Source organism: Oreochromis aureus, linkage group 8 (genome assembly GCF_013358895.1).
Source record: "Oreochromis aureus strain Israel breed Guangdong linkage group 8, ZZ_aureus, whole genome shotgun sequence".
Taxonomy (NCBI): domain Eukaryota; kingdom Metazoa; phylum Chordata; class Actinopteri; order Cichliformes; family Cichlidae; genus Oreochromis; species Oreochromis aureus.
In genome coordinates this window covers 29,354,066-29,366,549 of record NC_052949.1, presented here as the reverse complement: position 1 = coordinate 29,366,549, position 12,484 = coordinate 29,354,066, and the positions used below count along the sequence as shown (strand labels likewise).

Genomic DNA, 12,484 nt, shown 5'->3' with positions numbered 1-12,484 from the left:
TTGTCAAAGTGTTTGCTCATAAGGGGTCACAGGATTGTTGGGTTTTTCTCTGTGTGTATTATTGCAGGGTATACCTTACAATATAAAGTGCTGTGAAGCACTGTATACATAAAATTGAATTGAATTGAACCAAAAATTGTTCCACCTCAAAGATCTGGTCCCCCAGCACAATTAGAGTAATATAGTGTACGCTGTTAAGTGCCAGGAGAATTGCCATGATTTGTACATCGGGGAAACCAAACATCCTCTGGCGAAGTGGATGGCACAGCACAGAAGAGCTAACTCGCCAGGACTCTGCAGTGTATTTACACCTACAGGCCAGTGGACACTCTTTCAATGATAAGGATGTACACATCCTGGACAGGGAGGAACGCTGGTTTCAGCGTAGAGTCAAGGATGCTATTTATGTGAAAAGGCAAGGATGACGGTCTGTCTCTTAATTGAGGAGGGGACCTTACTGTACATCTTTCACCATCTTGTGATGGCAGCCATTCCCCAAGTCCCTGTAAATGGTACTCATAGCCATTGATCAGTGGTCATTGATTAGTGGTTATTGATCAATGGTTATGACAATTTGCATAACAATGATCAAGACACTGACCTCACAGCCCATTGTTCTGGCTTCGCCAGTAATGCTATTTTCATTCATTATGCAAATGTACTGTTGTAAAAGGCTGGGGAAGCCTGCTGTCACCTAAGACTGAAGAAGTCACTTGGATGAGTGACAAAACATTTCTCCCACTGAAAATGCTACGTCCAGATGAACCGAATCAACTTTTTGGGATTTCTTCCATGTATTTTTTTCCCGATAGTTTCACATTTTTTAGGACATGTACTACAACTAAAAGCCAGATTCCATGGGTGGCATTGGCATCCTTCATGTGGTGGAGCCACTGCAGCAGGGCGTGGTCTGAGCAGAGGGTAAATGAACGACCCAGGAGGTAATAATGAAACGAGTTGACCACCCACCGGATGGCCTGTCTCAGGCCTCTCTCTAACACACTTTGGCTTGGCCATGAGTACAGCATACCTCAGGAACACCTGGACCACGGCCATCTGCTGCACATGCTTCACCCAGGTGTCCTTATGGATGATGACATCATCCATGTAGGCGGCAGCATATGCATCGTGCGTCCACAGTACCCAGTCAATGAAGTGATGGAAGGTGGCTGGTGCACTGAACAAGCTGAACAGAAGTGTAACAAATTGATCCAAACTCTACAGAGTTTGGACCAATTGGACCAACACGGAAATCTGCCAGTAGCCCTTGGATAAATCCAGTGTCATGGAAAAATGAGCACTGCTAACCGGTCCAAGAGCTTCTTGACCCAGGGCATGCGAAAAGCATCAAGCAGTGACACTTCATTCACCTTGCAGTAGTGACATGATCCAGCCACATGTTCTCTGGGAGGCATGTCTAGATCTGGAAAGAGATCCCCCAGGACACAATCTCTTGTCTCATTAGAAGCAAGCCCCAACATTTTTAGGCATGAACACAAGAAACTGAGGGCTATACAAATACGAGTTCCTTTTTAATTTGATGGACTAGCCTGCACCATCATTTTTTCACTTTGATTTGCCTTTGAATTCAGCTTTATGTAGGTTGATAAATTTCCTTTCCATCACACAATGTGGCATCTTATACCTAGTCCATTTCACTATAGATATCCAGCATGATGTTTTCCCACTGAGGTCTGATTTGTTTCAAAGTGTTAATTTAATTTTTTTGAGCAGTGTATATCCTCTGGTACTCTTAACAAAAAAGAAGTAGAGCCATTCTTCTTAGGCCATGTTTTGAGGATCACTTGTTTCAGTGTTTTCACTCTTTTGTATGTGAATAGTTGTTAATTTATTTTCCATTGTTTGTAGTGTGTTGCATTCTAGTTTATCTCTATTCATCTGGTCTCTGTTTTCTGTCCCTGTTGTATTCCTTCTGTCTTGTCTCCTTGTTTGTTTATCGTCTGTCTTTGTCAAGTTTGCATGTTTTAGTCTGACTCTCGGTGTGCGTTTGTTCCTGTTTTATTTTGATAGTCTCATGAGTTTATATTGAGTTTTTTTTACCTCAATGGTCTCATTAATCTTGAATTGTTCAGCTCAGCTGACACATTTGTTTTGCAATTTATTTGATCAAGAGTTCTTTAATAAATATACCCTTTGACTTTACATTTCATCTCCTGAATCTCGTGCTGGGATCCTTTTGTTGTCTTCGATTGAATGCATTTAGGATCTTAACTGTAAAATAACTGGCACAAATCTAAGTGTATGCTTATATCAGTGTCACACTCCTGTAAAAATGTTGCTCTATTAAGTTTCAACTGGTTATCTTCAGATATGAAATACTTAGGGATTCTTTTAAACCTGGATTTGGAAAAATTAGTACCTCAAATATAAAACCTGCTCAAATAAATAAATAAATCTAGATTATTAATTAAAAATAGAATTCTATTTTGTGGGAAAAATTAATGTGATTAAAATGGTAGCGGCTTCCCAGTTCAACTATGTCTCAGTGATGTTGCCTGTATAAATACTCCCACAGGTCAAGAGGAATGGGTCTAAACATGGCAGAGGATATTATTCTGAGTTAAGCTGGATCAAAATTGAAAAGGAATTAGTAAGCCCTTTTAAATTTTTGGGTGTTCTCTTACATGACACAGTTACTAATAGAGAAGATTTCTTCTTTAACAGTCCTGTTGTACAGATGAGGGTTGTATTGGATACAATAGCTTTAAAGAAGGGCAAGCATAAAATTGGACCTTTGAGTCGTTATGTTTTGGAAGTATTTGGATGTTTTCGAAATATCTACAACTGATATTTGTACATATTTGAGACTAAAATACTAAAAGCCAATTTAAAGTCCCCAGTGAGGGACTTTCTGGATCTTTCTTACATGAAGTATAAGGCAGCTGTGTTTTATAAAATACTTAGCAAAGAATTACTTTAATAACCCGAGGATCATTTAACAAAAGGACTTAGGCTTTGATATAAAACAGAAGGAGTAGTCTAGAATACTCTCAAATACTGATAAATGTACAAAAAGCCCAGCAAAAATTCATATAATTTAAATTAATACTTAGGATTTATTTTACCCCTTCTAAATTTCATAGGAGCAGTGTAACAACCAATGACCTATGTTGGAAATCAGATACAGGAACATATACAAATGCTATTCAAGAATGTAAGCAGGTTTACCTCTTTCAGAAAAAAAGCTCTACATTTAGATAGGTAAATTGTTATGTATGAAATACCAGTATCACCAAGGTTATGTTTACGTTCTCAGTCTTTCCCACTGCATCCAAATACAGTTTTGTGGCAATGAAAGTGAGGGCAATTTTGGTCACAAGGAAGATCCTTACAGTATGGAAAGACACTTGAAATGGTGTCCAAAAAAAAGCAAAAAATCCATAAAATTATTGACAGGAGTTAATCATGATAATGAGAACTTCAGCAAACTTTTAGGACAGACTTTTATTGACAATTTTGATGTGCAAGACATGATTGTAGATTGGAGTCTCTACCCTTGCACGTCTTGGTATATTTCTGTTTCTGTGGTGTCTTTTTACCTGCTCACTCTTTCTATAGCCATGTAGTTATGACCAGTGCATTAACGGAAAATTGTATTCAATTCAATTCAATTCAATTCAATTTTATTTACATAGCGCCAAATCACAACAAAAGTCACCTCAAGGCGCTTTAAATGATGTATAATGATGCTGTTTGATTGCCATCTTCACTCCTCTAAACTTATGTGTGTTTTTTCCACATACAGGACGGCATGAAAAGTCTTCTGTCTTACATTGTTGCATATTACCTCCGACACTTTGATGAGGTAAATTTTCACATATTCTGTCCTCTCCTGTTAAGACTGACTGATTTGTGCTGTCGATTCTCACAAACGTAGTTGTGGTCAGACGTTTACATAAACTCATCATGGGCATGAATGAGATTGTAATTCTGCTGCTTTTAATGATTTAATCGAACTGTTCTTTTGTGGGGTGGAATGATTGAACAGCATACATCTTTAATGACGTTGACAAACAAGAACTGGGTGCACAAGTTTAAATTAATTTTTTATTTTCTCTAATCCGCACAGTCAAAATTATATCCACATACCTCCCCCAATATTTGAAGAGAAGTTTGTGCTTCTGATATAATTCTGGCTAAATATTCAACCATTCTTCTTGGCAAAATTGGTAGTTTATATAAATTGGTGTGTTTCCTGCCTAGAGACTGGAGAAACTGGGTTTTAGTTGAGATACATGGATTATATTATATCTTCATGTTGAGAGGTTAACCTCAAACAAGTAGACATTGGTCCTTTTGAGCTTCTCTATCAAAAGAATCAGAGTAACCAGGAGTGAGTTTCTTGGAGTCGGTCCTAAGAGATTTGTCCTTAGTAGAAAGCCAAGCCTTTTGACTGGGCAGTTAGTTTGGATCAGGAGTGCAACAACAGTCCACCAGTTGTTTGTTTTGCTCCTTCGTCCATAACAGTGCAGCGTGGGTTGCTGTGATAATGACGAAAATGATGTTGAACAGATGGAACAAAACTTCACCTTCTGTGGTGGTAAACAGTGGTGGCTGACAACCAAGGGATGCCTCAAATGAGAGACCAGTTCCCGGGGATGTTATGGAGTTATGAACGTATTCTATCACAGAGGTTCCCAAAGTGTGGGGCCCGCCCCCTAGGGGGGGCGCAGAGCCATTGCAGGGGGGGCCCGGTATGAAAAGAAAAAAACAAAAAGAGCGCTTGGACACTGTGGACAGGTTTTTGACGGGGCTCCCACACAAACGCAAACCAGGAGATGAAGCATCGCTGAATATGTTTCCAAACCAACTTCCTTCCAAGCCAAAGACAGGAAAATATGGTGAAGCATATCTTCCCTTTGGCTTCACCTGCACAAGTGCCAAGGTAGGTCTCCCCTGCAAAATTAGTTTTCCCTGCGTCGGGAGCAGCGCTGGGCTCTCCAAATCACGGACAAACAGGATCCAATGTTGATTTTTAGTTCACAAACACTTCTTGTAATAACTAACTACTCCTGACATTTTGGACATGTTAGCTCTTTATGCAGTAAAGTTACAGCGGGATACAAATAACATCAGGCTGATCCTGCCGTAATTTGTTCCCCCGGTTCAAATCACGGACAAACAGTATCCCACAGCTGTTTATGTTTTTGAAACCATTTTGCACAGAGAGACATTTTTTGAAAAATGTATTGATAGCAATGTTGAACATTATTACACAGGAAAAAAAACAACTACCCGTAAAATAATCACACCATGACGCCTCTGCCTTTCTAAATGCAGGGACAGTAACTGCGTGTGTATATGTAAGCGTGTAAAAACTGCAGATAGATTAACAGTAACAGTATTTTGTCTCTATCTGCCATTCTGCAATTCATCTCATGTAAACAATAACGTGGCGCACAGCGTGACGTGAAAAGAGGCACATACCTTTGACTTTGCGTGACGAACTCTGTATTCCTCGTCCACACGTAAACTTAAAAAAGGAGTTTTAAATAATCTCCGTTTTCGGTGAATCGCAACGGCGTTTACGTGTTGACGAAAAGCCCAAACGCATAGAAACAGCTGCGTTTTCAAAAATACCCGTGTAAGTGTGGACGTAGCGTAAAAGAGTTAGTAGTATATTTTATTACTACCTGTAATTTATTGCCGTTTACTTGTATTTGCTCAATCATTTACTAAATGTTGGAGGTGTGAAATAAACCGCAATGGAGCAAAATATGGGTGTGTGTGTTTGGAGGATGTGTTTGTGGGGGGGGCGAACATTTTTCTTATAAAACAAAGGGGGGCCTGGCAAAAAAAAGTTTGGCAACCACTGTTCTATCAGGTACGTTATGTGCTCTAGGTGGACTGGTTCAAAGAAGCAACACACTTGAGAGCTGCTTCCAAATCCTGATTTGCCCTTTTGACTCATCTGTTAGTCTATGGGTGAGAACCAGAAGAGAGGCTTGCCTGGGCACCTACAATAGAGCAGAACTCCTTCCAAACTCATGATGTAAACCATGGCCACCAGTTGGAGGCAATGTCCAGAGGGATCACATGAAGACAGAAGACATGGTCCACTAAGAGCTGAGCTGTTTCTGGTGCAGGAGGGAATTTGGAGAGGGCAACAGAATGAGCAAGTTTGAAAAATATAGTAGTTATTAGTGAGAAAGACAGTATTACCACCAGATTGAGGTAAACCAGTGTCAAACCCCAGGAGATGTTTACGGGTTGTAGAATAGGCCAGTCCAAAACAGCTTGAAAGTCTGCAGGGTCAGCTTTGATCTGCTCTTTCTCAACAATGGAAAGGAACTTTAACACGGAATTTGCAATTCTCACCGTTGACATAAAGTTTATTTTCCAGCAAACACTCCAACACTTGATGGATGTGAGGTTGATGTTCAGACAGTTTGCTGGCAAAAATGAGGAGATCATCCAGACAAACAAAAACACAACAATTCAGGTAGTCATGAAGAACATCATTAACAAGGGTCTGATAAACAGCGTGAGCATTACTGAGACCAAATGGCATGATATGACTTTCAAAACGTCTCAGTTGTGTAATCGTCTCTCTCCTCAATGCAAACAAAGTGGTAAGCATTTTTTAGCTCGAGTTTAGAACTGTTGCTCCCTGCAACAGTTCTAAATTATAATAGCGATAATGGATATTTGTTTTTGATGGTTTTATCATTCTGACCTTGGAAGCTGATACATGGCCATAGCATCCCCACTGCATAAAATGAGTGTGGTGGACTGACATCTTTAATATGTCACTTTCGAACATCTAAATTTGGCCCACTGAAAGAGTTGTTTTGGTAACACCAAGTAACGTCTCTTTTTAAACATCTACTGAACGACTAGTGTTGACATCTGTCAGACCTCCGTGTGTGGGCTATTTGTAGCCCAAATGTGGTCAGTGTGGACGTCTTTTGATAACTAGAGACACATAGAAAGGTGTAATGTATTTCCAGTTCAAACTAGCTGTTGAGCCAAAAACCTACAGGAAAATAACTGGTACAGAAAACATGCCCTCCACCCTTTGGAAACATGGGAAACAGTTATGTGTGAAGGAATGCAAAGTGATAAGTGAACCTCGCTAATACGGCGCAGGTTGTTGATGCTAAAACTAAAGTAAACATGCGCAGTGGATTTCAAGAAAAAATGTCCCCGGCTCACAGGCAGTTTGCAAAAGGAGGTTTTTGACAAAGACTGTCGAGCATATAGTCCAAACAAATTTGCACAAACTTCACATACTTTCCATTGCAGCTTCTCTCAGTCCAGCTACCAATCAAAACCATGTTCACTTTGTCATACAATCATTAACTCTTCGCGATAAAACAGGATACTTGTAAAAATGACCATATTTAATGCAAATGCTCATTCAAAATTATTAAACACATTGCGCTTCATTTAAAAGGAATTTGAACATTTTTCTAAATACTTAAACCATTATCAGGCATTATTTAACCATTTACATATTAACATGTATTTCAACATTTTTAATATTTCAACATATTTAAACAATTTAAATGACAGTTTTAACCTGGTTACAAACATATAAGTTAAGTAAATAAACCAGTTAAAGAAAAAGAGTAAAATGTTGAATTACAACAACAAAAAACCCAACCCACATGTACTGAATAAATCAATAGGCTAAAACATAATAAATTATGTCCAAAGTATTCATATGTATCATGTTGATAACAATAATGTTGATAAGTTACATTTATTAATCATGTAAATTACGTGCATCTGTCATAGATATCACATGACATCCAAAAAATGACCCGGTCTAAAGTGGAAATGTTGAACATCATTGTCACAAGACAACTTTCTCTCAGCTGTGTCTCCCTCCTGTTTCCCATTCCCTGATTACGCCGCTGTGTATATAAGCCCTGTGTTTTCCTTTGCTCTCTGTCATGTCATACCCTCAGAATTGCCTCTGTGTTCTTGTCATAGCGTTCTCAGTTTGGTTTATGTTTTGTTTCGTGCCAGCAATAAAGCTGAGATTCTTTGAGTTTGCCATTCAGTCTCCACGAGTCCTGCATTTGGGTCCTCCATCCCTGCCTGCCCGCACACAGAGCCCTGACAGTCATAGTGATGTCCAAGCTGGGTTATAGTTGGACGTTGAAATTGTGGAACTAGTTTGAACATTGTATAGATGTCCAGAATTGATCATGGACTGACCAATTCTCCAATATAAACATGATCTGCACATCTATCTGATGTCCAGTGTTTAGTGGGTCTTGTTATTTTTCCCAATGAAGGAGAACCCTGCATCAACAGGAGACGAGGATGGTCGAATGATACCAGGCGCTAGGAAGTCAGTGATGTGTTTCTCTAGTCCTTGCATTCAGTTTTAGTCAAGATGTAAAGGTGACTAGTGAGAACAGAGTTCCGTGAGCAGATCTGTGGCATAGTCATATGGATGATGGGAAGAAAAGGAAGGAGCCAAATCCTTTCTGAAAACTTCAGCCACATTGTGATATAACCCTTTTTAGGCCAGTTCTCGTTTCAGATCATTACACACACCAAGAACAAAAGTTATTATCACAACCTTTTCCTCCCAGTGTGTCTCCTCTGCCAGTATCCTAAAACAATTGGGACAAATTGGAACAAAAATCAGCTGCTATAACACGCTTACCTTGGCTAACTGCAAGCAGAACACTGCCCTAAATTTGATAATGAATTCATTATAAGAGAGCTTAGTATAGGTCTTTAAAACAGCCTGCGCCTATCTCAGCACACAATTGCATAATAACTCCACTGAAAAAGCCAACTTGGCACTGTCAGTAGCATGAGTACAACTTTGTCTAAATACCAGAAAACACTGGGTCAAAAAACGTCCACTCTTTTCTAACTCACCGGGGAACACCTTGGGGGTTGGGAGAGCGCTCTCTGGAGGCAGCAATGGTTAGGTGTCTTGCAAAGGCTATAGCTGGGGAAAGACAGGACACGATTGTGCTGGTGCGTGTCTGTGGCGCCGCTGCTGGGAGGCTGATACACCAGAGCTGCATCAGCTCATCACGCCTCCCCTGCATTAAGGCTTGTACTGGGTCCTGACTGAGTTGTTGTTGTTGTTGTTGTTGGTGATAAAACTGAATTTGAAATTGAAATTCTCACTCCATTTTATGACCTGATTGTTCTGTCATAACTAAGGGACTGACTGGACTTCAAATGTAGAATCAGAGGATTCAGTGTTCAGTGTGTTTATTTACAGTGAACTATAACAGATAACAACAAAAGGACTGCCCAATTACAAGTTACAAAAGCTCTAATTCAGAAAAGGATAAGGACCCACGCCTAGAACATAAGGTGTGGTTAGCTCACACAGATGCAATATAACATTCACTTACTGCAGATATTGGTGTTACAGCAGTTTGGTAGTTGGTAGTTGACAAACATTTTCTGAACATTCTAATTTTCTGAGGGTGATAGTTTGAGTCTTATTCCAGTCCTTGGCAAAATAGTGACATTCATATAACTTACATATGACTGTTTGACAGTGTTGGGCAAGTTACTTTGAAAAAGTAATTAATTATACTTACTAGTTACTTCTTCAAAAAAGTAACTGAGTTAGTAACTGAGTTACAAGATTCTAAAAGTAATTAATTACTTGAAAAGTAACTATTACTTAAAAAAAAAAAGTTTAACCATGGGGTCCAGGTTATAATTGGCCATTTTTAGCTACTTTTGATTTTACCGCTACATTTCACCTTAATAAATAAAAACTATTTACTTTGCCTTCTTTAGTATCATTGTTTTCAGCACAACCTCACGTGTCTGAATTTACAGTTATGTTTTCATTTTGACATACTATATTAACACAATTGATCTAAAATCAAACTATTTACATGACAATCAGGTGTTCTGCATTCAATAAGATGCCACACAATATTTTGTGCCACTCCAAAAAAACAATTTCTGTCCACTATAAAGGAGAACATCACAGCCTGATACCTGCAGGTCTGACAGCAGCAGGTGTATCACTCCTCCTGTTTTCATTCAGCAGTTGCTGCATTGTTTTGACACGCAACACAAAACTATCCACAACACTACACATTAACTACACAAGACAACTCATTAACTACACACTCCAAACACGCTAAACGTCACAAATCTCTCACATCTCAAAACTCTCTCTCTTTTTCTGCTCTCTCTCTCTCTCTCTCTCTCTCTCTCTCGCCATCACTCCTAAAACTTCCCCCTCTTCCTAAACAACCAAATGTCATGTTGCCATATAATTTTTTGATTGGTCGACATTGTACATTTTTCCACCAACATGAAAGGGCTGTTTTTGAGGGTTTTTTGGTCATAAGCAGAGAGTGCTTGCTAGTGCTGTCCTTAGACAGTAAACGTGACGAAACTATTCAGGAAAAAACGCTGCGTATATATTGTTTATCATGACTCTGGTTTTACGTGGCCTATCAACACAATTTAAAAACTGGTATATATCACCTTGTTGCTTTGTCCTCTACAAGTGGTCATGTGATTGGCTTACCACGACTACTTTATTGTTCCTCAGTCAAACAGCAGCACTCATGTGATTGTTTTGCCCCCTTAGCTCCAGGTGTTGTGCCAAAAAGTGATCGTATGCTAGAAAGTGTTTGCTGTCCGCGGGAGCGCGCGCAGCTGCTTAAAGCTGTAGCGTCCAGATTACTTACGGCTACTTCCGTACAACTGATATAAGATGCAGTAAGCTGAAGGCAGCTTTAACCGTCTGTTTGTTGAAAAATAATAACGCAACCGCACCACATTTTCCTGTTAGTAACGCTAACGGTGTTGTAACTATAGAAATAGTAATTAGTTAGATTACTCGTTACTGAAAAAAGTAACGCCGTTAGTAACGCTGTTACTTGTAACGCCGTTATTCCCATCACTGCTGTTTGATAATCTTGAACTCTGCAGTTGTTTAGACAAGCCTCCAAGAGACCTTCCCAACTTAAATCTACAGTTCTGCTTCTTAGAGCTTTGCTAAATTCATTGAGACATTTGAAAACCTTCAGTACCACAGTATGCTTCACTATATATAGTGTATTGAAATAGTTTTAAAAAAGCCCCAAATTACAATGACATTTATGCCTGTGATGAGTGTATTTACATTTCTGGTGTGTCATATGTTGCAGAAAAGCAAAGTCAGTGCAAGAAATGAAATTTCACTGTTTGATACATGTAATTGTTTATTGCAAAAATTTTAGGAGCTATCTCTCCTGAGACAGGAGCTATCTCAGAAACATACTTAATAGACCATATAAGAAAAAATAATTCCCCTCTCGCCCCTGCGGGCGGTCTGTCCTTCAAACTCGGGTCCTCTACCAGAGGCCTGGGAGCTTGAGGGTCCTGCGCAGTATCTTAGCTGTTTCCAGGACTGCGCTCTTCTGGACAGAGATCTCCAATGTTGTTCCCGGGATCTGCTGGAGCCACTCGCCTAGTTTGGGAGTCACTGCACCTAGTACTCCGATTACCACGGGGACCACTGTTACCTTCACTCTCCACATTTTCTCTAGCTCTTCTCTGAGCCCTTGGTACTTCTCAAGCTTCTCATGTTCCTTCTTCCTGATGTTGCTGTCATTGGGAACCGCTACATCGATCACTACTGGCTGCTTCTTCTGTTTGTCTACCACCACTATGTCCGGTTGGTTAGCCACCACCATTTTGTCCGTCTGTATCTGGAAGTCCCACAGGATCTTAGCTCGGTCATTCTCCACCACCCTAGTGGGTGTCTCCCATTTTGACCTCGGGACTTCCAGGCCATATTCGGCACAGATGTTTCTGTATACTATGCCGGCCACTTGGTTATGGCGTTCCATGTATGCCCTGCCAGCTAGCATCTTACACCCTGCAGTTATGTGCTGGATTGTCTCAGGGGCATCTTTACACAGCCTGCACCTGGGGTCTTGCCTGGTGTGATAGACCCCAGCCTCTATGGATCTTGTACTCAGAGCTTGTTCTTGTGCTGCCATGATTAGTGCCTCTGTGCTGTCTTTCAGTCCAGCTTTGTCCAGCTTCTGGTAGGATTTCTGGATGTCAGCCACCTCCTCTATCTGCCGGTGGTACATACCGTGCAGGGGCCTGTTCTTCCATGATGGTCCCTGCTCTTGTTGCCGTCTGGGAGTTTGATCCCCTCAGTTCTGACTACCTTCCCTCTCTTTGTTATCATCCGACCACACTTCTCCAGTCCGAACGACATTCCGATGTCATTGCTGTATATCCTGGTGATGTGGATCAGCAAATCGATGTCTCATTCACTCTTGGCATACAGCTTGATGTCGTCCATGTACAGGAGGTGGCTGTCAAGTGTTCCATTCTGCAGTCAGTATCCGTAGCCAGTTTTGTCAACGATCTCACTGAGGGGGTTCAGGCCTATTCAGAACTGCAGTGGGGACAGGGCATCTCCTTGGTAGATCCCGCACTTGATGGTGACTTGTGCTATGGGCTTGAAGTTGGCCTCTAGTGTTGTCTGCCACATTCCCATTGAGTTCCT

General features: G+C 40.4%; 1 protein-coding gene across 2 annotated transcripts in view; it reads left to right on the top strand.

The window, feature by feature from the left end:
* The window catches only part of fmn2b (formin 2b), a 59,631-nt gene that overhangs the window by 27,618 nt on the left and 19,529 nt on the right, over positions 1-12,484 (top strand). For both annotated transcript variants that reach the window (XR_005614047.1, XM_031739807.2), the window contains exon 13: positions 3,767-3,826. Coding sequence is in view for 1 of the 2 variants with exons in the window: in XM_031739807.2 (XP_031595667.2) it covers positions 3,767-3,826 (60 nt within the window). In the remaining variant the exon portion in view is untranslated. The remainder of the gene's footprint in view (positions 1-3,766; positions 3,827-12,484) is intronic.